Source organism: Aptenodytes patagonicus, chromosome 2 (assembly GCF_965638725.1).
Source record: "Aptenodytes patagonicus chromosome 2, bAptPat1.pri.cur, whole genome shotgun sequence".
Lineage (NCBI taxonomy): Eukaryota > Metazoa > Chordata > Aves > Sphenisciformes > Spheniscidae > Aptenodytes > Aptenodytes patagonicus.
Genome location: NC_134950.1, coordinates 156,925,296 through 156,950,861, shown reverse-complemented (window position 1 = coordinate 156,950,861; position 25,566 = coordinate 156,925,296). Strand labels below are relative to the sequence as shown.

At 38.9% G+C, this 25,566-nt stretch overlaps 1 protein-coding gene across 4 annotated transcripts in view; it reads left to right on the top strand.

The window, feature by feature from the left end:
- CUL2 (cullin 2) overlaps positions 1-10,532 on the top strand; it is a 55,515-nt gene extending 44,983 nt beyond the window's left edge. For all 4 annotated transcript variants that reach the window (XM_076331856.1, XM_076331858.1, XM_076331855.1 and 1 more), the window contains 3 exons: positions 2,410-2,511; positions 3,233-3,349; positions 8,161-10,532. In XM_076331856.1, coding sequence (XP_076187971.1) covers positions 2,410-2,511; positions 3,233-3,349; positions 8,161-8,292 — 351 coding nt within the window. In that variant the 3' untranslated portion in view covers positions 8,293-10,532. The remainder of the gene's footprint in view (positions 1-2,409; positions 2,512-3,232; positions 3,350-8,160) is intronic.
- Positions 10,533-25,566: the final 15,034 nt, after the last annotated feature.

Genomic DNA, 25,566 nt, shown 5'->3' with positions numbered 1-25,566 from the left:
ATTGACCCTTGTGAACAATTATAAATCTGTATGTATGAGGAAAGGGATAGGAGGAAGTAGGCTATCTTTCTTTGCTCTATATGCCTATAATAGCATGGTATGCTGAAAAGGTAATAATGCTAGGACTCTTTATTGTTTCTGTTGCATTTCACCTGTATGGCTTTAGACTCGCTGCTGTTGGAGGGGAACACTCTTTAAATACACCACTTTCAAAGTTGTACTGAATCATGAGAAGGAGCCTGAGTAGTAAAACAGAGTCTTACAGAGATCCTAAAAAAAAAAATTGTGGGATTTAAGAGACTGAAAGTAACAGGAACCATGTTCTTCCTTGCTGACACATTACAGGAGGAGGAGGGAAGAGGAAAGGGAGCAAGAGGGGCTTGTGAAGAGAGGATTTTTGCTGCAATTTGCCAAACTCCATCATTCCATGAGTTTCATGGAATTCCAGTAATATCTGAGCTTTGTTTGTGGTTAAGGCAAGGGTTGATACAGGTTCTGTTTCTGACTCTGCCTCAGACTTCTGTACGACCTACGTGAAACCAGTTACCCTTTTTCCCATACAGTGAAGGGCACAGGTGTCTGTTAAGAAACACTACAGAAGTGCCTGTGCATACCATACAAACTTCAGCATGTGCTTCCAGCTAGCCCAGAAAGCCCAAGTTACTCAGACAGTATCAGGCAGAAGAAACTGAGATAAGCTGTTCATTTTGCTTACAAGAAGAAATCCAAAGCTGCTCTGATAGCTGCTTTTTTTTTTAACCAGGAAAATATTAGAAAATGGAAAGTGAGATCACAAGGAAGGTCTGATGCTTGGCTGAAGCATAGGACATGCTTCCAATATCTAGAAATGAGCTCAGGTTGGAACAGTGGCTGGGAAGATGTCTGTTAAACCATGGGTGAAATATAACACTGGGAGCTATTACAGAAAACAGTGAGATTTTTCATAATCATAGAAAGTTGCCCATTATTTAAAGGATTTGCATTTATTTATACCTGTCGTATGAGCTTTTGCCAGTTTCTTTAAGCATATGTCATTGAAGAATGAATGGTATAGCTTTCCAACCCTTTTACCTTTTAACGTTTACCACCACATTTTCTGCTTCTTTAACTTGCAGGCTATTGTATTCAAACATCTCTGCTAATCTTGGTTTCCTTGCACTCCATTCAGCAATGTGAAAGCTGATCTGTAGACAGTCTACTGGCTTACTTACTGAATAAGCCAGTGAACTTTAGTGCCTTAAGCAGTGAAATTAAATACGCTAACTTCTCTTTACCTGTATCTGAGCACAGAAAAGTACAGTGTATTAAATGTTGTAGTTTGCTTTTGTTTGTTTGGGTTTTTTGGAAAGAGAAAAAAAAAAAGAAACTTTTGGCAAAATCTTTGTTGATTCATTAGAATCATGCTTTTTCAGTTCATGCAGAACACAATTTATTTTCGTTTATACTCAACCATGTAAGCACAATAGTGCTAAAATTTAATGTTGACATATTTCTTAAAGCTGTTGATCTTTGCCCTTTCATGTTAAATTTTCTATACTATGCCTGGATATTATAAAATATTATAATAAAGAATATTTGTTGCAGAATATAAAATTAGAATTAATATCATTTTGAGTATATATTTAGGTAAATATTGACTGTGTTTACTAAAGTATTTGCACTTGAGGCAACCATGGTTTGGCAAGATTCCAAAGTCTAAGAAGCCCAGTAACTTTGTTCGGCTGGAAATTGGTAATGCTTGTACAGACTCTTGCCTGGAAACTGCAAAGATCAGTCACCTCATTCTGTTAGTTGAATGTAAAGGTGTTTGGACTGCAGGGAATAGTTACCATTTATTGAAAGAAATGGACTTTTACATGCGTGGAAAAGAATTGAGATTCTGACAGGAAAAAATTAGAAATGTACAGATAGATGTGGAACTGCAGAAGGTGCAGTTTGTCAACTGTTTCTGCTATAACATAACAAAATGCTTGAATGTTTTTCCTTAAGTTCTGGAAGGCAACATTAGTAATAGTTGTGAAAGCAACAGCTCGCTCTCTTGAGGTTCTGCAATAAATAAATGCAAATCCTGCTTTCTTTGAAGGGAGAAAATGAGTTTAAATGGAGAGTGTTTGCAACTAAGATAAGCTGTTGAGTATTAAAACAAATTGCTTTAATCATATTGACTTGTTAAAAATACTCGTGTGTCAGAGTTCTTTATAGTGTTTTCTAAAATAGACTTGATTTCTAGGTTAGTTAAACTGTAGCTTTAAAAATTGACCTGGTTCAAGTGGCATTTTAGAATTTCCAACTACAAATCTGCTGAAATTGTTTGTATGTATGCAAGCCCCTAACTATGTTTTTTCAGAGTGAATTGTTATCATTTTCTCGTTCCATTTCTGATTTTTTTAAAAAGATTCTTTATTGCAGGAAGACATAGAGACAGAGTCTACGTTTTCATTAAATATGAACTTCAGTAGTAAACGAACAAAATTTAAAATTACTACATCAATGCAGAAAGACACACCACAGGCAAGTATTCTTTGGTGCTTCTAGCTTGAACAGCTTAGGAAGCTTATTTTTCTAAAATTGAATTTATTGTATTAGTTTGGTGTAAGCAGATGTAAGAGTCCCTGTGTAAGATTTATATCACTGTAAACAAATTGTTTAAGTTTAAAGCTTAAGCACTGCAAATTTTTTGTACTTAAAATATAGGCAGGAGAAGATGGAATAGGGAATAAGAAAGAAGATGAAAAAGATAAACGAGCTATTCCTGTTGTACCAAATGGGATTGACATTTAACTTGTCTTATCTAATGGAAGTTTTTTGTTGGTGGTGTTTATAAAAGCAACTTCTTCCAGGAACAGCAGAACCAATCTGTTTTTCTACGGTTTTGTGTCCTTCGTCAACTAAAATTAAGTCCAGTGTTGATAATCCATGTTCCCTCTATCTCCTAAGACATAGGATTTTGTACAAGAGATGTATGTGCTCCCAAACTCAATACATTATAGTAAATTCTGCCCACCTTTCTCCCTAAAGGGATGAGATGTCTCTCTCCTACCTTCCTGCTGACTTTCATGAAACCTGGTATTCTTAATTTACAGAAGTACTTTGCCTGGAATTGAACTTCACCTAGATTTTTGTATTAATTGACCACCTTTAATAAAGTAAAAAGTATAGATTCAGGATACTTTTATGAAGTGTTTATTGATCTTACTATATTCTAAGCATTAACGTTCTTCTGATATCGCAGGAGATGGAGCAGACCAGAAGTGCTGTAGATGAAGACAGAAAAATGTATCTTCAAGCTGCTATAGTCCGTATCATGAAAGCACGTAAAGTGTTGCGACATAATGCTCTTATTCAGGAGGTAAGATGAAATCCTCTTCTTAAACATGATTTGATGAAAATCTTCAGGATAGTTGAGTAAAACATCTGACCACAAAATTCTCCCGTGTCAAAAGTAGTATTTCAGTGAAATTAGTGAGAATTTCATTGGAGTCTACTTTGATTTCATACTAATTTCATTGGAGTCTAGTGCAGTACTGGAGCACTAGCTGTGATCCCTCAATCTTGTAAATGTGTCTTAGCAGTAAAGCATTAAGTGCCTCTGTGCTTGCTCTTTCCTGTTGGCTGGTTCTATTCCAACAGATGATGTATCCTATAAGAACCATTGCCAAAGCTATAGGTTCAATTGAAAAACTGAGTATGGATATTCCAGATATGGAATTTCCACAGAAGCACCTAGCCAATTTTGAGCTCTAATCGTGATTTTATTCTAATTTATGGCTTAAATTTTAAAAGTTGTCTGAGTATGTAGACATGCACTTCTTAATCTCCCTTTTCCGTTAAGTGGTACAGTTGTCTAGATTTTTTAGATTCTAGATTAATGATCTGTGAACTATCACAGACTGGCTGGGAAGGAAGTGCTATTTCTTTAGTTTTTCTCACACTCCTATCTGTGCTAGTTGCCTGGCTGATTGTATTTCTTATTCCAATCTAACCTTTGCTCCTACCAACCAGTTCCCAGTTTTAGTTTTCTCAGCCTTCCAAGGCGTTTGTTCTTCAGTCTAATTCATTCCTCTGTCTCCTGAGCCTTGCTGGATAGCTTCAGAGCAGACTGGTTGGGGAGGGAGTAAGATTCCTACTTTATTGGACCATTTTGAGCATGGAGGTGGAGAGGCATTCGGTCATTTTGAGATCTGCTGTGTGCTTTTTGTCTTGTGGTGATGGAGGAAACAGTTTACCACACCCACCGCTTAATTTTTATTTCCTAAAAAAAATAAGCAGCTACAGAGAGCTTGTAAGCCCAGAACATGCAATGTGAGACATCTTAAACGTTTTGGATATTGAAATAGTGCTTGTACACAAATACTCTGAAAGCAAGCTTCATTTAAGAAATCTGATTTTGAATATCTAAAAGATGAGGCAGCGTAGGTCCTGATTAGTTCTCAAAGTTTTTGGTTATTTGGTTTCCTGTTACTTAAATCATCCATGCAATTATGATTAAATCCTGTAAGAATTTTCAGTTAAAACTAGAAGATAGTAGGCAAGCCCTGTTTCATCTTCGAAAATACTTTTTTCTCCCTACTCTCAAATTCTTAGAAAAAGTTTTCTAAGTGTACTTTGCTCGAGACCAGTTTATAAGGGTGGAATAGATTACAAATTTTTATATTTTGGAAACAAAAAATCCTTTCTGGTTGCTTCTTCCTTTGTTTAACTCAGAAGGCACTATCTGACATACTTCTGCTGCATTTTGCTCTTGCAGTACTCTTGTGGAATAGTATGGTCTATTAATATCAGGAGCTTTTCCATGCTTTGCAAGAAAGGTGGATATTTGGATTGTTACTCAGTTAAAAACTAAGCAGAGAGTAAATTTGGTGCTCCATTTATCTATCACCAGCCACATCCACCTGTATTGGTTTTTTACCTTAGCTTTTAACTAAATTTATGACACTTTGGAAAATCATATCCGTTATCATTTAGTCTTTAGTTCTCAATTTTGAATACCACTTATATCCTAGATGGATTAGAGCATTTAAAACTGAAGTCTAGGCTTCTAAATAATTGATATCTATGCTGCAGTATAGTGTGGGGACATGATGTAGCCTTAAATGAGTAATTGTGAAACCTCAAGCAATAAGGTGAAGCAGTACAAAAAAATGCACTAGGGTTAATTTTTCCTTCTTTTTTTGTACTCTGGATTAATTTGTGCCATTCTCCATGCTGCCTCAGCTAAACTGTTACTGGAACCTGAGCTTGATTCTTTAAAATGTTAGGTGTCGTCTCTACAGTCTGTGATACAGATATACTCTTAGGCACTTCAGAAATTATTGCCAGGTTTTAGAGCAAATTGTGGGGACACACGTTTTTGCATAGTTAATACTTAAACACAAAGACGAAAATCTCATGTTAAGTGGAAATTTTACCTAGTTATGTCCACATGGAGCTCAGTAACTTGTTTTGCTTCATGTTGTATGAATAAGACCAAACTGCTAAGTGGTTCTGAGTTGAACATGCTCAGCTTTCTCACTAGACTGACCTTTATTAAAAAATGAATAACCATCACTTCTATTAAACTTTTACAGTATGCATAACTAACTTCTTGGCTGTCCAACTTCCTTTTTTTTTCCCCTTTTAACCTTTATAGTAAGATTTGATTTACTGCCAAGAGCCTTTTTATTTCTCAAAACATTCATTTGTGATATTGTTACTAATTATGGTGACGTTACTTCTATCATGTTTATATACTTATATATAATGTATTCACTTAAAATTTCTAGTCTGACTTCTTGAGGAGTAAGAATGAATCTTTTGAAAGGAAGTCTGTTTACTATGAATGGTTAATATTTTTTCACCTCATTAATATTTTTTTCTGAGATACAAGGGCAGGATTATACTGTTGTTAGAGATATGATTGAAAGACTCCTAGCCTTAATGTAGTTAGCTCTGATTCTAACAGTTAGACACAGCACCACACATTTCATTTAGGGTGAGGTGTCCAAGAAAATACTCAAGGCCCTTGGTAGACCTGTATATGTCAGCATGTGGTCTTTGCTGAATTGTTAATTGTGTTAGATAAGCCCTGATAGTGGCTCCATGCTGCAGTCGCTTGCAGGATGAGGTAGCATTTCCCTTAAAATGTTATTCATTGGTCAGTGGGAGTAGTGGAGGGGAAAGGTCAATGCAGTCATTCCCAGAAAATGTTTTATTCTGACCATCAGGTATTTCTATCCATCCTTCTTATTTGTATTATCTTTGATAAAACAAAACTAAAACAAAAAAACCCGTATCAATATAAAATTCTATCTTTTGTTTTCTCTGTCCTAAGTAGATACATGAAGTATGATGACAATCCATTTGAGCGTAGGGCTGAAGTTAGGTGAAATCTGAGCAGATCTATTAGCATGTTAGCACCCAGTTTCTTCTCATTTGTACTGCTGTGGAACATACCAGACCCTTGGCTGCTAGCCCAACCAAACTCACTCTTCTGAGCTTTTTGTTTGCTTTGCTAGGTGAGTTCTACCTGGTGAGTTCTGTTGGCTCACAGAGGGAGCCCTAGCAAGCTCTAGAGCTGGGACAAAGCCAGCCATGAAAAGTTGTAAAGAAAACAGGAAATCCAGCTGAAATAAAAACCACTTTCTTTACAGAATAAATGAGGAACTACAGGCAAAATATATTGTGACACTGGAGTAGTAAGATCTTTTGTTTGAGAAATTTTCCAAGTTAATAGATATACATATTCTGTTACTACACACTATTTCCTCCTCTTCTCTACAAGAGAATGGGCAAAACTGAGAACTATTAAGAGACATCTAAAGTTTTGCCTGCAGTGGCAGTTTCTTCCACAACGCATATATAGATTTGTTTTTACAATAAATAATTTTTTACTGTATGTATTACAAAGTTCCAGCATAGCCAGATGGAACTTGCCAAATCATAGGGCTATCTTCAGTGACTGAAGAAGGAGAGGTTCATCCTGATTGTCTCAAATTGTATAGGAAAGGAGGTCAGTGGTAGGGGGGACTCCATTTACACCTTCCAGGCAGCTGAGCAGTTCGTGTGCCTTCCAGGACCAGGTATACAGCATTACCATGGGCTGGAACTTAGACAAAACACAACAAATCCAGCTCACATCTCACATCCTGGCAGCTGCAAGAGCAATAAAGTAGCGTAACTTTACAAAATGATTACCTCTTGGGCTGTGTCTTTTCTGATGAAAAGTGTCATCTAGGGCTTTTCAGCAAATTTCCTGAAAAAGAAGTGTTATTTTTTCTTGCAAATTTGATTGTCTAGTGCAGTAGAATCTCTGAGGATAGGTTGCATTTTTAATATATTTAAACTGTGCTATTCAAGAATGAATAAGGTCTTACTATAACGTTATAGTCAGATTTTCTGTAATTTGCTACGTCCCTGTTTACATGTCTTCTAAAAATGTCTTTTTAATACTATAAAGAAAACACAGGTTTCACAAATCTTTATTAAATGAAAATGTCTTCTCTATCTTTTTATGGTAATAAAAGTGGTGATGGTTGAGAAGAAAATTGTGTTTGACTTCAGAGGTAGTTTTGAAAAATACCATCAAGTGGAATTTAACCATTCAGAATTGTGTAAACTATTATGAAAACTAAGATTAACACATTCTTCAGGCATTTAATTTCCAAGTGAGACTCACGTAACTCAAACAAAATTTGGGAGTCCATAAACCAAATATTCCAGAACAATGAAAGTACATAAACGGAAGTAAAAGGGACCTAGTCTAGGAAGAGAAGTCAGTTAGCAGAGCCAGCACGGAAAGGCACATATGCTTTTACAAAATTTTCACTTTGCTTAAACTGTGATAATAATAAAGTGAAGAAATGCTTTAATATTAGATTAATTTTTAACCTGAATATTTATCCTCATTTGTACCATGACAAATTAAGCAAGCGAGAGGACTGAAAAAATCTGGTTAACACGCAGGCGAACTAACCAAAGAGCTGAGCAGTCAGTTTAAGTGTCCCAACACTAATGTATAGAGATGCTTTGTTGATTGTTATAAATGAACTATTCCATGTTTATTTAATCCTGTCTTTAAAAGAAAAATATACTGCATTTGCCTTAAAGCCCTTAGTGAATATTTCTATAGCATTTATAACTTGTAAATAAAAATAACACAAAAACCGTGTCTTTTGTTTGCAGGTAATTAGCCAATCAAGAGCTAGGTTTAACCCAAGTATCAGCATGATTAAGAAGTGTATTGAAGTTCTGATAGACAAACAGTACATAGAGCGAAGCCAGGCCTCTGCAGACGAATACAGTTATGTAGCATGATGTTGCTATCCTGCAGGTATGATTGCAAGGAGATCATTGCTGTCACTGTTTGGTGTGTTCCTGTGGGAAGAGGCAGGCCTGTGCCTCCATAATTGGTCACTTGGCAGCCCCTGTTTTTCTGCTGTTTACAACATCACCAGTGCCATGTCATGAGCGTCAATGAAAATGCCTATAGATATTTCAAGCTCATGTCATTATGACATTTCTTAAAACTTTACTAAAAGAATGAGTGAAGTATTGCTGAAATGTGGAAAATTGGTTGGGTACCATGCTTTTTTTTTTTCCTCCCCTTTCACGTTTGCAGTTGATGTTTTTTAATGTATCTTAAGACAAAGTAAAAAAAAAAAAAAAAAAAAAAAGACAAAAAAACCCCTAAATATTGTAATATGACAGATAACCTAATAATTGTATCTACATTAAAATGTAAAAAAAAAATGACGAACATGATACTGCTGCTTGTCAAATAAAAAAAATAAAGTTATATAATGTGTCTCGAATGATTGTAGAAATGGATATAGCATTAATGTCTGTAAATATTATTCAGACCTGAAAGAGTAAAAATAATGTTATGTGTTTGGGTTTTGGATAACCTCAGAAGTAGATCTGACGTAAGAACTAATTTATATAAAACTGAATACCAGGTATGTTATGTTTGCTGTGATTATAAAAAAATATTTATGGTTAAGTGCACATCTTGTTTTCTTGAGATTAGGCTAACTTACGTTCTTAGTGCCTGAAGGCCTACTCTGTGTCTGTTAATCTCATGCTTTAGCAATATGTAACAGGAGAAAATAAACAGACATTTGAGGGGATTTAAGTAGTGGAGTTCACAAAGAGTTAGGAATGGTTATCATGAACATCAAAGATACAGCTCAGTGGCTTGTGAAACCACCCTATTAATGGGAAAGAATATAGCAGACTGGTAATTGAAAAAAATGTTGTTTCAGTAATGCATTGGGCAGAAACACTACATGAATAGGTACCTATGTTTGTTTCCACATAAGCTCATACTGCTTTTTTTTTGTTTTCCCTCCTGACTCTTATGGTTGTGTTTATCATATTTTGTTTTCCTTTGCCCCAATTAGATTTCTAGCTGTTTGGGCGGGACAAGAAATCCATGGGCTATTTCATGTCCTGCATTGTTCATCAGGGATGGCACAGTGACTGTTCACTCTTACATAAGCAAAGTATAATTTTAAAAGGTACTAACTCTACCACTGGAAGTAGTTGGAGTTTAATAGCATTAAGTGTGTGAACACACCGAATGCCTGCTGCAGAAAAGAGCTTCCTCATGGCTATGTCTGCAGTTATCATTGACAGGATAAATATGAAGTTAACTTTAAATGTTCTATTTTTGCCAAATTTTATTTGTGTGCATATAAAATATATAGGTAGATATATATTATTTGCAATATTTTTTAGATTGTGTGATATTTCATCACCTACTGAAAGTCCACAACTCAAGAATTAATTTTAAAGGAAAAAACCCTTTGGGGGGAGCTTTTTTCTTCTTTTTTCTTTTTCTAATTCTTCACTGTATGAAAGGTTTCTCTCCGACTCTCAGATTGTTGCTGTCCCTTATTTCTTAAGTGGCATCGCATTCATATGTGATCTGGAGGGTATGGTAAACTTGTTATAGTTAATTAGGAAATGCATCAAGAAGTGGCAATATATTTTCCTCGTGGATTTTGCTGAAGGCAAATAAAGGGCAATAAACAATGAAGGGCACTAAACACTTCTTCCATATGTATGGTATTTTATCCCACTGCACTAAGATCTAGATTTTTAAATGGATTTATGTCTTAAAGAAGTGGGGTTTTTAGCTGATCATGATATGGTGCAGTAGGTCATTGTCTAAAGTGCTAGTTCAGAGCTGTAATGTGTGTTGGGAGACAGCAAAGGTGCTTATAGTGGCACTAAGTGTAGTAAACAGGAGACATTAGCATAGATTTTGACTGGAGTGACTTTTAATCTATTTCAGTGTGAAATGTTTCCGTGCTTTATAAAAAGTAATTCATTACTTCTTACGACAAAAAATAGAATAGAGGCAGTATTCTATGACACAATAGAAAAAATATTGCCTGAACATTGAATCATCAGATCCTTTCTCCAGAAAACAAACTAACAGTGACACCAAAGCTTCTGGAATCAAATGTGTTTTATCTTGTAACTGGTGTATGAGTCAACAGATTTTAAGCTTGTTTCTTCATAAAAGGGTTAATAAAAGCTTTATTGAAATATAGATTGCAGTAGCAAAATATTAAGACTGAGTTTGAAAAAGCCTTAACAAATTTATTTTCAGAATCACTTCACAGACAAAACAAAAACTTTACTGCTCTAGCCCAAACGTGTAAGGTTTTAGCATTACCTTATCTCTGAATTTTTGCATACCTAAAACATCAAAAGTAATATTTTGGTTTTTAGATAAGCATGCTGCTCAGTTGAGACATGTTTAGTGAGTTAAAAACATTCATATATTTCAGCGCAGTTGGCATCCCCAGACAATGTCTTTCATAATTATACACAAACTCAGTCTTTTCAGTGCCTCTTGGGAAACATGGCTATAGCTGGGAAACATTTTGAATTCTACTTTACAACTCACACCTTCCCCCTAAGGAAAAAAGTAGTGCGAAGATTCAGCCCTCTGTAGCTGGGTTAGGTCACTGAAGTCATTGCTGGCACACGGTGATGCAGCTTATAGCGTAGTGCTACAACCTGGCAACTCAATACATCTGGCAAGTGTCATTTCAAAATACAAAGTGCTAATGGGTATTAACAGGAGGGGCAAACTATAAAAAGAGAAGACATCCAAAAATGCCATGCATTTTTAATTTTTCACTAGAAGAAACTGGTATAATTGCACAGATTTTTTTTTTTTTTATTTGTTATAAGCTTGTTAACGTGTATGACCTGCTAGTTTATTGGGAGCCATACCGCTGAGTCTGGAAACATAATGATTTCATACATCTCATACATTTCTAATATCAAACTGCATTTTACCTCTAGTATTGAGTGTTATTGATAATTCTTATGCTAAATGAAAATGTATTTCTATGATGTTTTAATTTGTCTTCAGATTGATTACCTTATTCTAGGAAAGAAAAATGTGTACCTGTATTTCAGTGTGCTCACACGTACAAGGCTGCTGGAGCTATGAAAGGTACTTAAATCACCATAACATGAGAAACAGTTTTCAAGGCGGAGAGTGTCATTACTTTTTAAGAAACCTTTCAATGAGTACATCACTTTTCCAAATAAGGAGCAGAGTACAGAAATTGGTCAAAGGAGAAATACATTTTCTAAGCCGATATCTTTCAGCTGTGCTTAGAAAGCCATTTCTTACCCTTAAAGTTAATTTTAAAAGCAAGTCTTACAACATAGTATTGATTCTTGAGCCAAATAAATTCTTTGTACCCTAGGGCAAATATGTTAGGACTGTCCATGCTTTACAAATATGGTAAGTGCCTAGAGGTAATTAATCTAAGCTATTACAATATATGAAAACATTCTCCAGAAGCAGTTGTTCTTGCACTGAGTATTTTCTCTTATTACAAATCTGAAGTTGTCCTTACTTGCTTACGGTAAGTTGTATTGCACTTCTTAGCTGATAACAAAACAGAGTTTTTGCAAGTTGTCAGGCAGAAGGAGAGGAAGCATCAAAACATCGTTTGGGTATAATAATTCTAAAACAATGCAGGTCTTTGCTAAGCACAAGTATGTGCGTGTGTGGTTTTACAGAGGGAGGGTGAACAAATATGATAGTAAAAGTAACCAGATACGTGTAGCTTGGATGTGCATTTCTTACTGTCTCCGTTCTGTGGAATTCACAGTTGCATCAATAAGGGAAGAAAATAACAGCCAGCAAAAGGAAAGAGGTAGATGAGGAGGCTGGCCAGTTGGCCTCCCTTTTAGAAGTACTGGAGTTGTATTTTTGTGCTCTTTATCTTTGAATAGTTTAAACATGCATCTGTTAATAAGATTACTATTTAGTTCAGTATTGATGATGACTTGTTACGCGTTTGAGGAAGAAGTGTGCTAGAGTATTCAAAGAAGCAATGCATTTGACATAGCCACGTGTTGGTGCTGCTCCCATCAACTGTCCAGGAGCACGCAGCACAAGACTTGAAAGCTCCCTTAGTCTCCCCAGTAAGTCCAGTTTTACATATGCATCTGAGAAGTAAAGGAGTCTTCTAAGCCTCAGAAGTAGTATGAAGCAAGTCACAAGGTATTGTTAGTCACTTCTAAAACAGTTCTAGTAGTTTAGGGAATTACTTCCACAATTTATTTCTACACCCTCTTTATGACCCTTGTCACTGAAAGCTATCAATGGTGATTTAAGCAAAACTGACATGCTCATTTCTTTGATTGCTTTGACTGGAGTAACGAACAGCTTGCATTAACACCATAATAAGGTCCTCCTGCTCAGCTGGGGAGAGTGATGGGTGTGTGCATTACTAGCCTATTACAGTATGAAGTAAAAACTTTACACTTGAGCCACTGGTGAACTTGCTGTATATGAACCCTTTCTAGAGCTTCTGGACTAGCCAGAAATCTCCTCTGGTATTTTATACTGAGGAGGGCTATACTAACTTTGTGTGTCCTTCCTTCCACTCTTCCACTGAGATAAATAAAATCATACACTGGTATTTCTATAAATATTGCTCTTCTAATCTTCTCTGATGTAGTGTTATATACCAGGAACAGAAAATCGTGTCTTTTGGGACTACAGAAAGTAAAGTAGGATGGATGAAACGCTCCCCAATGTCTGTATAGCCAAGGCATCAATTCTTTCAGTCTGACTCTTATCCAAGCAAACATTTGGTATATTAGTGTTTACGGGAGCAGCGGATACATAAGGATATTGTTAGGCGTGTTTTCAGCTGAAAGAGGCCTTGTTCTCAGCATAATCATTGAATAGTAAACACTGTAGTTATCACCTTTTGGTGGAAGCTGGTGGTTCTGATGTTTGTCAAACTCTTTTTCCAGCAGGTGTGAACAGTAGCAGCGTGGTTGCCAGCAGTTGCTAAAGAGGAGTGGTTGGAGGACAGTTTAGAAGCTTGGCAGGTCGCTGTTGCCTGTCTTTTAGTGTTGGTTATATCATCTATAACTTGCTAGGTATGTATGATAGAAAGTGTAATATTTCTTGGGTAGTTTTTCACATTATGTTGAACAGTTTCAGTTCAGTTTCATAAGATGTACTTGGGCCATTTTCTTAAAAACTCTACGCGTGGGTCCATTTTCCTTTCTTCTTTCCAGCCACCAGCTTAATAGAATTCATGGTCGTCAAAACTTGAGTTTGAGAGAATAAAAAAATAAATCTGAAACTCATGATATTATGTAGGCATCTGTATATTTGAAGCCAGTTCAGAATGTTTTATGGGATTTGTTTTAAGCAATGCCAGGCATTTGGCTCCGTCAGAGTGTTGAGATACATGGAGTGAGGTGCTGCCTAGAACTAATCAAGAGGAAATTGTCAGTGGAAGGGTATGAATGGTCTACTGACTCGTGCTTCAGAAGTTGATCTAGTGTGTCTGTGTGCACAGGATCTAGCACACCACACGTTCTCTTCAGGGTTTGTTCTGTTTTTATTAAAGAGAGGGCATAAGCACTGATGCCAGTGGGCATTTGAGAAACAGGAGGCCTGGCCTTTTTGAGTCTGTCTTCATTCTTTCCTTGACCAGGGGAGTGCCCCAGTCTTAACCAGTAAGGCAAGCAAGGCCTATTAGCTCTCTTGGATGTGTACAAACTTAAATTGGATTGAAGGTAAATCAGTCAAAAAGGTTGAACTCTTGCCTGCTTCCCAAGGCTTTTTGTGTATTTTTCATTGGAATATTCAAGGGACTAAAAAACAATAATTGGGACAAGGGATCTGTAACTTATCATGAAGGTATTCCTGTGGGAGCTGGAGCTGTGGGTTCCAGTCAGTGGGTTGGTACACTAAAGATGAGCCATCTGCTTCTCAGTGCAGAAGGAAAGCAGCAGTGGCCAGAATTTTGTATGCAAACTTCATCCTCTGTGTTTGTTGATGTCCATAATAGACTTAAGTGATAGCTAGTAATCTAGTTACCAGTAATGAATGAGTCTTCAGGTGTGTTTAGGGGCCATCTCACCATCTGGGAACTCAGAAGGACTTGGAAATTAGGCTTTCAGAACTACCTTTTTGGATTTGCACATATGTTCTGCCTGATTGCCATCCGAAGCTGTGAAAATGAGTCATGTGAATCTCACCTGTAGCCTCGTCTCAGGGATTCCAGGTGAAATTCTTTCCCTTCCCCCAAGTGGGTGTCTGCTGCCACATGTTTTAGTGTACTGGTAATGATGTATCTGAGCCTTACTGTAGCCACAAATTGAAGGGAATAGATGTACGCCCACAAAACATGCACTGCTTAAAATCTGAGTCATGGATGTGAATCAGAGATGTGCCCGTTGCAGCTGGTGAAAGAGGTTTGGGAAGACGTAACATTCCTGTTGAGAACAGCAGTAGTCTCATTTTGGGCTAAGGAAACCTATCTGCGTGCAAGTAGACTCTAGCCTTAAGAAACTTCTACCCATTGAGAAGACCCTGCAAATCAATACCTGTCATCCATTTTTGAGTAAAGTAATTGAGAAATTACACTAGCTGCTCCTCAGCCCTCTTTCCTCAAGGCAGTAGCATTGCCTGTTTTGGATGCCCTCCCTCTTTCAGAGCACTGGGTAGTTCATTTTTAAAAATGTGTATTTTAAAATACGTGTATGTAGTTTGACAGATAGGATGGAAGAGAAATGGAGCTTGTGTCACAGAGTGAGACTGGTATTTACTTAGTGGGAAGGGGCAAGTGGGGATGCGTATTCTGGTCCTTAATGACAGCCTGACAGTTGGGGCAAAAGAGTGCGGGGTTTTGCATGTGGACTGACAGACCCTCTGTATTCTTTCCCACACCCAGGCACAACCTTTGAAATGCAGACTTGACAGGCAGAGCTGGAATATCTGCTCCTTCCCTTCCTGGTGCAGCTCCTGTGAGCGTAAGGGCTGCGTGTCTGGACAAGCCTGGCTGTGCCAGCCGGTTCATAGGGAAAGGTAGCGCCGTCGCCCTGCTCGCAGGGGAGGAAGTGTTGGGAGCGAGATGGGCGGAAGGTGTGCTGCTAGAGGCGGCTGCCGCAGCTGTGGGGATTCACAGGTGTCAGAGGAGGGTGTGATCTGCGTGCACTTCATTCTAATACAGATCATAAACTGAATGTATAAAAATGTCAAGAAGCACGGGATAAAGTTTTTAATAGTGTATTATCTGAGGTGGCTCAGGAAACTAGGTTATATGAGTCATATGCAATGACAAAGGTGAAAATATGGCAGGTAAAATTGCTGCTTTACACACAGATTTGCTTTTGCCTTTTTTGGTTGGTTTATAAGTCCTTTTGTAAAATAAAATACAGACTTTAGAAAAGTATATCTTCAAGAAGTTTATTTTGGAAGTTTTTTTGTGGGATGTTTAATTCACACATCCTGCTGATACAGACTTCAGGCTTTGCATCTTCCAGAATTTCCTTCCACGCTGTCTAAAATGGCCATCGTGCTTTTCCACATCTGTAACAGTGGTTGGTTGGCCGAGCTCCAGACTCGGTAATGTTGTTTCTCTTTGCAGGGGCTGTTTTTGCTCTTCTCACTGCATAGTCATGGAGCTCTTCCTTCTTCCTGTACCCTTTTAGGCTTTGTTGCCTAGCTGTTATGTTTTGTATGTGGCAATTACACATAGTGCTTTAAACTTTTTTTTTTAAGATCCCTGCTTATGAAGGTATGTCACAAGTTTCTACTCCTATGTCTGCTTCTGTAACAAGCATTTTGGCCTAGCCTTCCTTAGAATGTGTTTTTATTATTGCCATTCTCATGAGAGCTCTGGGATACTTAAACGAGATTTTCTTCAGGCATTTGCCATTGGTCATTTCTGATAGATGGCTGTCAATTATAAAACTAAAAATATCACATTAAATCCTGGCCATGCAGACTAGAGTTTTGGTACCACTCCTACAGAGCACTGCAAACCATCAATTAGTGCTTCACATGCTAGAGAGTAATATTTTGAAAACTTTTGTTGTCCTTATAAATCCTTTGGGGGTTATTTTGTTCATTTTTGTGTCTGTAAAATGTGGCCCATTAAAATGCTTGTGAAAACTGTCACTAAGCTACATACTAGCTAGAGTATGGACAACATAAATGTAAACTCCTTTTCAAACCATCATCTGTAGTGATGGAGGAAGCAACTGTGACAGGACATCTCCGTATGTATCCTCTGCTGAGGCTACAAAGAATTACAGTATTTATGTTCAATAACAACTGCTCTAAAATCACTATTTGTAGGAGAAGTTGCAGCATGGAAGGGACAGATCCTTCCACTGTCTTGGTTTCACACAATGGGGTTATTAATTCCTTCACTCAATGGAATCGTTGGTTGATTGGGAAAACCTGGGGAAGGTGGCAGAAAGCTATCAAATCTGCTTGGAGCAGTTACTGTCAGCAGCCTGTTCTCATCTTTTCTGAAGCCGCTAGTATGATGTGATTCCCCCGCTAGCTCTGCAGCAGCATTACTCTCTTGATTTAATTGCAGCTGTGTGAAAACATAGGTGCTCTCCTTGAAATGTATTGTTATAGCAGAATCTCTGCTTTTCTTAGAGACTTTCCAGCCCTAGTGACTGTGGGGAGAGTAGTGTGACAATACATTCCGCTGAAAAGGTCAAATATTGGGAAGACAAATATGAAGAAATTACAATGTATTGCTTCTCCTTTGTTAGTATGAAGGTATTTTGGGTGCATGAGCCTATTCTTACAGCAGAGGCCCCACTGCAGCCTTCTGCCAGCAGAGGTAGCTACGGCAGCTGAGCTGGGCAGAGGGAGCCTTACTCAGGGCTGGCTTTCCTCCCTGCTCTCACCAGGTCCTCTGTTGCTTGCTCCTGGCTGCTAGGATTCAGCTGGTCCCAAAGCCAGTTTCCCACAGCGGCAGCCATCTCTTCTCTTCTTCTGAACAATGTTTTAAGAGAGGAAATACTCTCCACTGCGGAGTCAGTATTTAGGAGATGCTTTAGCAAAGTGAGCTATCTGTGGGGTCCAGCAAGGAGAACAGGAGAGCTTAGAGGGCACAGCACATAAAAAACCAGAATGAAACTTGTGTGCACACACTTTGGAGCTGGGAAGAGAGGGTCCAGCTGGTGCCATGCTCTTATGATTTTGGGGGTGGGATTGAAAGTTAGGACCCTGCTGGGATGGATTTCTGCTGAGACGGCTGCAACCTTTTAGCAAATTTGGGTGGGAGGGTAAAAAGGGGAAGATGTTTTGCATCCCAATCAAATGCCTTCTCTGAGCAGGGATACCACAGGTTGGAGAAAAAGGTGCCTTGCTTTTCTGCTAGAATCCTTCTGGGTGGAGGCGACCATCGTTCTCTCAGGAACAGGAGGTTTAGGGAGCACTGCAGCTTTTGAAAGGTATTGATCATCTTCTTGCCAAGACAAAGAGGGAGAGCGAAGGGCTGGGAAACAAGATGGGTGTGAAGCTGTTCACAGCCAAATCATTGTTACAGTAGAAGGGCTCTAGAAAGGTGGGGAAAGATACAGTTTGGGGATTTAAGGGTGTATGAAATAGAGGAATAGACAGATGCAGAGCTGGCAGTACAGAAATACTTGCTGTATTTTGATGTGTGGTGCATCAATGTTGCCTAGGGTGGGAGAAAACCCTAACCTACAATTCTTCAGTTGGGCAGTTTGTAAGCAGAAGTACAGGTAACAAATGAGAAACTTCGTGATGATTCCCCATAACTTACTACTCTCCTAATACCCTCTCTCCTTGAGTTCCCATCAGCTGCTTCCTCAACCACAAACCTTCTCCCTTTGAGTGGAGCATCTGATGGTATGAACTTTTAAAGCCTTGTTGAAAATAAAGGGCTCCTCAGCTGAGGATGGTGCATGTGAGTGAAATGTGGGATCTAAACTTAATTTGGGGATGAAGCTAGAAATAGTGAAAGCTGTGAGAGCTCCAGGTGCAGATACCAAACTTTCTTTCGAAGCTTCTTGAAATGGGTTAGCAGTGCCGTATGTGAGTCCCGAGTGGGCAGGAGAGAAGGGGAGAAGCCCTGAAGCAGAAGAACAGACCGGGAATGAAGCCAAGGAATCTGTACCTGTCTTACAATTTGAAACAGGCTACAATGAATTGTCGTGGGGGGAGGAAGATGTGGCAATACAAAATAGATATAAAAAAATCCTGTCATTAGGAGGCTAGTGCTGCACTGCTTAATGCCTCCTTATTGTTTTGAGGTTCCTTTCTGAAATCTCTTTGCTTTTTTTTAGTGTCTTCATGGGTTTAGGGTTTTTTCCTATTTTTGTGGTGGAAGCAAATATTAAGAAAGAATTTTTAGATGTCTGGATCTAGTAATCTGGTTGGAATACATAGGATGACCTTGTGGTGAGAAAATGTAAAGACTTTAACTGTTTATGTTACAGAATACTTGTTTTCGTAGATTCATTTGCATTTTCAGCACACTAGCTGAAATAACTTTCAGCATTTTTGAATGTTGGCATGGTAAAGCATATTTACCAATATCTACACAAAATCAAATTAGCTACAAGGTTCCTGCTTGTGTGAAGGAGGGGTGGAATTGAGCGTGGTTAGGCAATGTGCCTTTTTGGTGGCATTGCAAGCCTTTTGTGTGTAAAGTTGACACCTAATCATTCAACTTTCAGGTAAAACATCAGCTATGTATTTTGCAAACTTCTTTCATTGTGTTTTTGCTAAGGAGAGGAAATGAGACTTGAATGCTGTCTGATAATATCTGAGTTCATAGAACATTAATCCTTGAGATCTGAAGTAGAAAATAAGAGTTACACTTTTGAAATTAATTAAATATAAAATCCATTTAGTCAAGATGCCTGTTTTTCAAACTTAATAAAAAACCCCATCTCTGTTTCTTCAAAACATTGAAGAGCGTAGTCCAACTAGAGTAAAGTTCAGATATTGCTGAGAAGTTCTGGAGTTGCCTGTGGCCAGTTAATTATCCAGGTTTTTTTAGGTAACAGTGATTATTGTGTCAGAACAATTATTGGTTACAGTTTTTGACTGTGGATTGCCCTTTATCTTTAAGCTTTATTTGTTTGTACTTGGATTTTGTACTTTTTCACCATTATTGTGCATGAATGAGATGCAAAATCTGGAGTCCATGTTCTGATTGAGTAAGGTCAAAAACACAAGCATTCATTTGCTTTCCCTGAAAAGTAGTTTTTAAAAAGGTATTATATATGGATGCTAAGGACTTTCCAGTAAGATGCCTCAGCATGATGCAGTAAACTTAATAGGAAATACTTTACACCCATCTTATGGAAGCTAGTGTACTGTGCTGATGGGAATTTAAGATACATGAGTACAGAAGGAGAACCAAGAAGGGATCCTGGTTTGGTGGGCTGGTCACTCGTGTGGAAGTGCAGAGGCCTGGATGCATGCTTTGCCTCCCAGGTGATGTCTTTTGCTCCACTTGAAACAGTCCTTGAAGAAATTCAGGAACATGTTGTGGAACAAAGCAGTTCTGGGTACGCACCGTGGTGGGCAGTGCTGTGGATCTGGCGAAATGTGGAGACGCATCTGGGAGGAGAAGCCAAGACTTGCCCCAGGTAGCCAAGAAACGGGAGTGTGCTTTCTGTCTGGCCTGGTGGGGTCCTGAATTCCTCTGTGCTTGGCAGCATGGCTTCAGTAACAGGAGAGGAGAGGGCTCACTCCCAGATTAACCTTTAGCTAGGTGATGAGAGCGTGCCCCTAAGAGGCTGGTTTGAATTACCTCAGGCTCAATGTAGGGAACTGAGCCTGGGTCTTCTCTTTCCTGGGTGTATGTTCTAACCACCAGGCTATTAAGTAAAAGGGGTAGTTGAGAAGGTTGCTGGCTTCCTTTGACTCTATTTTAGAAGGAAGTATCTGCCATCAGTGCATTTCGTAGGGTGCCTGATCTTGTTGTGTGCTCTGAAAACACCTTTCGGATTGAGCCCCTTAGGGGACTTGAGCAGATTCTGGAGCCTGCTCAGCCTGCAGTGCTGAGCTGTTCAGCCCTGCTGAGACTGAGGCAGTTCTGGGCACGCACAGAGGTGAGACACCACCTATCTGGAACATCTGAAAATAAAAAAAAAAAATAAGGTGTATGAACTTTCAGGATCACAATTTTTGTCACTATTGGATTTAGCTTGATGATATGGCATGATATTTTAGTTTTGAATAAACCTTGGTGTAAGAAAGTCAATCCCCATCTCTGTGAGAAGCAGAATTTTTCTTTTCTTGATAGCATGCAGCAAAGGTCTTGAAAAAATTCTCATGCACAACCCCATGGTTGGATTAGTGCCCTCATTCAATCAGAGTGTGCAAAATACAAACCCTAGGCAGAGCTAAACTACAAAGCGGAGGAGATTGACAATGCTAAATAGAGTGGAAGCACCAGGGGAAAAATATCTGAAATCCTCTTACATGATTATTAAAACAAAAACATACACGCACATGAAACCAGCAAAGTCTTGGATTGGGGTGGCACAGGGAACTGGCAAGAGAACAGCCTGTTCTAGTTGCATGCTTTGTTTGATATTAGTTGGAAGCCGTAACAAAGCAAATATTTCAGGACTCCTTGTAGGTCTCTCTGCATGAGCTGACCGCGACTGCATTCGCCACTTTCTCCTTCCCACAGCACCACTGATCCCAGCTACCTGGCAGCTCCTTGCACTACCCTTCTCTAGTCACACGTTCTCTCTTTCCTCCCTTCAGATTCTTAAGAAACTTCATGCTTGTCTCTTCTTCCCAGCCCTCTACCGCTGTACTTCTCAGCCTTTCCACCCAAATACACTTGTTCATCTACAGTTGCACCCATGTCTGTGCTACGGATTTCCTTGAATTAGCATACCCTCTCATGCGTCTTGTTTGCTTGCACTGGCCTTCTGTGCATGCATGCAGGTAGCACTACCAAGAAGCAGTGGTACGTGCATCTTCACTAGAGTCTAGTCTGTGCTAGCATTAATGCAAACTTTTAGAAACAGATTTAAAAAAATCTTAAGGAGTGCAACCTCACCTTCTGGCTTCTTTCTTCAGTAGTTAGTCAATGGTACCTGCATCCCTTTTCAGCAAAAAATACAACATTAATAACTATATATATATTATATATGCTACTCTCCCCAGTAGGAGACTGCATTGCTGAAGTTATATGAAGCTGTCTGAGAATACGTGGTGTGGGACAGCATAGTTTACATTTTGGGCTGATCCAATTAATGTTAATCTCCTTTCTGCTACCATGTATGGAACCTTACAGGTGAGGAATGACTTTAATTATGGGAAAATTGCATCTAGTTCATGGGGCTGAGGTCAGTGATTATACTTAGAAGACATAATGAAATAAACATGCATAAAATTGCATGAGAAAATGAAAACCTGTGTGAGAGGAGCTAAAGGGAAAATAGAGAGAATGAAACAGAATGAATACCATTAGATTTGCCAAGCCAGGTTCATATGCATTCTCTTTCCCAAAAGGAAACACATAAGTAGATGAGAGAATTTGGCCTACAGGCTTTAATCCAAAAATTTATTAGGCAAATGACAAAGATTTGATAAGGAAAATCTACCAGATACTGCAATATGAATGACCTTGCTCTGCCGGGTACCTGCTGGTGGCTTGGAGCATGGTGGCAACTCCTGAGTGTCTTTACTCCTCGGGATGTTTCCATTTGCAGAAAGAAGCCACGGTGGCTGCCCTAGCAGTTGGATAAGGTGACAATGAGTTAGGATTGGCCTCTAGCATCAGCTGACAGCATGCAAAAAAACCCGGAAAACATGTATGTTAGTTCTTGCTGCAGATGAAGACTCCATGGTGGTACCTGAACCCATCCTGTTTCTGGAATTACTGGTAACACAACATTAATGCGAGCCAAAGCTCTCTCCCTGGCTTAGCTGTTGGTAGGATTCCCCCGCTGTGGTGCAGCCTTGCCTGGGAAGGGCTCCTCCCTCGGTGCATAGTGTGGCTCTGCTGCAATGACTTTCAGCTGCGATAATGTAAGAGGTTGGCACCTGAGCCCAAAGCAACTTGACAGAAGAGCTGTAGGACTGTAGATCATCTCTTTGAGTGTGTGCTGGTTTCAAGGGATATGCTTTGATTTAAAAATATTTGAAGGATGAATATAAGCAAGTGGGGAGACAATCTAGGGGCATAAAAAAGCTACAATAAGGGATGGCAGGGTGAACGTAAAGGAATTTCAAGCTGAATATGAGGAAAACCTCCCTTACCATTATTTCTAACAAACTATGCAGCAGCATCCCAACATTTTGGGATACTTAAAACCAGAATGTAACAAACAATAAGAAACACAACTCAGAGAGGCATTTGGCAAGTGCAGAGTTTGGTGAACTAGGAGACCTCTACCATTTCTAATTTATTTTGATTGAGATGCTGGGGGAGAACATCCACAGAGCTCTGAGGAGCTTTGTTCTTTGTCCTTTATAGAAATTAAAGACAAGATCAAAAAGGAATTAGATTATTGATTTTTAAATAAAATTACACTTGTTTGTGTCTCTCTAAATGAGCTGCAGAATAGTTGCCGTTGTTTTATAGCACTCAACTCTTTTCTAAATCTCTACTGAAAGCAAAGACCTTCTGGTTTAATGCTTTAGGTTTTGTTTTACTGAGTAGGCAGTTTATAATCATAAGCAGTTTTGCATTTAATAACAAACTTTGAAACAATGTGTAGGAATTGTTAAAATTTGTATTTGTTGAATTAACTGATCTTTTTATTTGGATAAAATTTCCATTTGTTTTAACAACATATATAATCCTTTTCTGATGTTATGAGATGTCTAACTTTAGAAGTCTACAGTGTCAATGTTTGCACCTGAGCAAACATCAGAACAGCATCTTCTGTTCTTATATAGTCAACAGCAAAAAGTAGGTACTTTGTGGTTCCTGAGCTATTCTGGCTCCTTTCAGAGAAGAAATGCTCCGGAGATGCTATTGACTCTGTTGACTGAATCTCTACCAACTGTGAGAGGAATTTTGAGTGATTTGGTTCTACATAGATACCTACGTTTATGTAGATGAATCCTGTGCTAGGAGCTTGGCCATGGGGAATGCTATGAGGGGGCTGGGCCCAAAACTTGTCAGGAAAAAACCTTGCAATTTCTCTGTCCTGAATTCATAGAATCACAGAATGGTTTGGGTCAGAAGGGACCTTAAAGAACCTCTAGTTCCATGGGCAGGGACAATTTCCACTAGATCAGGTTGCTCAAAGCCTCATCCAACCTGGCCTTGAACACTTCCAGGGAGAGGGCATCCACGACTTAACTCTGGGCAACATGTTCCAGTGCCTCACCACCCTCACAGTGAAGAATTTCTTCCTTATATCTACTCTAAATCTACCCACTTTCAGTTTAAAACCGTTACCCCTTGTCCTATCACTACACTCCCCGATAAAGAGTCCCTCCCCATCTCTCCTGTAGGCCCCCTTTAAGTACTGGAAGGCTGCTATAAGGTCTCTCCAGAGCCTTCTCTTCTCTAGGCTGAACAACCCCAACTCTCTCGGTCTATCCTCATAAGGGAGGTGCTCCAGCCCCCTGATCATCTTTGGGAATGTTTGAACAAGAACCAGGAGCAGCTGTGGGAAATCAATTACTCAGGATGCTGTAGGAAGAGGGGGCTTACTGCAGTGGACTTTGGTCATGGAGGTTGGATGTCTGCGAAGAGGACGTGGAGCTGACAGACAGAACCTGTTCCTTACAGGGCTAAAGTCAGTAATCCTTCATGCAGCTCAGGCTGCTGGTGCCTCGATTACTACGAGGTAAAGCTTTGTTCTTTGAGCTAATGGAATAATGCAATTAGGACAAGGCAATACTGATAAACTCTTATCCTTTAAAGGGACAGTTGTTGAAGAAAAAGTGGCACCCGCCGTGCCAGACGCAGTGTACCCATGCTTCGACAATCTGCCTGACCAAGCTTTGCTGTGGCGGAGGGTCACCATATCGTACCTGCCCACAGCTCAGGAGTGGAAAGGAGTTTTGCAGACAGAAATTAGGGAAGAGGTGGGAGCAGAGGAGAACATGATAAAGGTCATAGCTGTGCATGGTGTGGAAATGACGAGTAGGGATTATGTTCACTGCCTCTTTTTATACAAAAACTATGGGACATCAAATGAAGCTAGAGGGAGCCAGGCTAAAAACAATAAAATGAAGTGGATTTTCGTAGAACGGGTAACTGAGTGGTTAGACTCCTTGCCTAAAGGATGTTGTGATTGCTAAAAGTGTGTGTGGCTCAGGAGGAGACTGGCAAGTTCATGGAAATCTGTTAAGGGCCACTAATACCAGAGAGGCCACATCCAGCCCAAGAAGTCCCTGAAAATGGCTGGAGACAGAGAATATTGGCAGAAGTGTAACACGTTGTTGCACTGTTCTTATACTCTGATCTGGGCTAATGCTTAAAGAGACAAGATACCGGGTTAGGTGCACCTTAGTGCTGACTTTTGCAAGCACTGTTAAGTGTTCTTTCACCTCCAGAAAACTATTTAATCTTCCTTAAGTCGGCAGCTTTTTTTCCGGAACAACCTTGCATGTTCATCATAGCATAGAACCATGTTTTCTTTTCCTGTCATGTTATAATAGTGTATTTGTTTTGTTGGCTTTACTCATGTTTATTTTTAAAAATGAGATATTCATCTCTGGGGAACAAAACTCATGAAAAAACACCTTATTCATGCCAGAGAACTTCTGGGAGATCTGTTTTTGTACTTTAGAAGATGCAAAAGTAAATTTAACTTGCCGAGGTCAGACTTTCATCCTGCTTTCCAGAATAAGCTACAAAGGACTGTTTCTTTTTAAGTTGTTTAAAATGATCTCAGAAGACTTTTGGTATTTAATAATTATGAGTTTGTCCTAAAAGCTGATGAGCAGCAATTCCAAGAGTGCACTGGCTTTGTTTATCATGTCTTGAATTAATGGCACAAAACATGCAAGACCTTCATTGTGGAAAGTGCGAAGAATAACAATGTGTATAATAAATTCAAGAAATATTTTATTTTTAGTTGTTACTTTAAGACAATAGAAAAATACTCGAAAGTGTACCTTTAATGTTCTTCAATTTTCTGAGGGTATTTTTTTTTTTAACCCTCGGGTGATATGAGAGATGCCATCAATCATGAAGAAGCGCAGACAGCTATACAACTGAAAGTAAACAAAGTTTCTTTGCTTTTATGATCAGCAGCTCTAGATACAGGGGCTGATGCAAATCTGCCATGGGTATAGGATCTAATTAGGAAAGT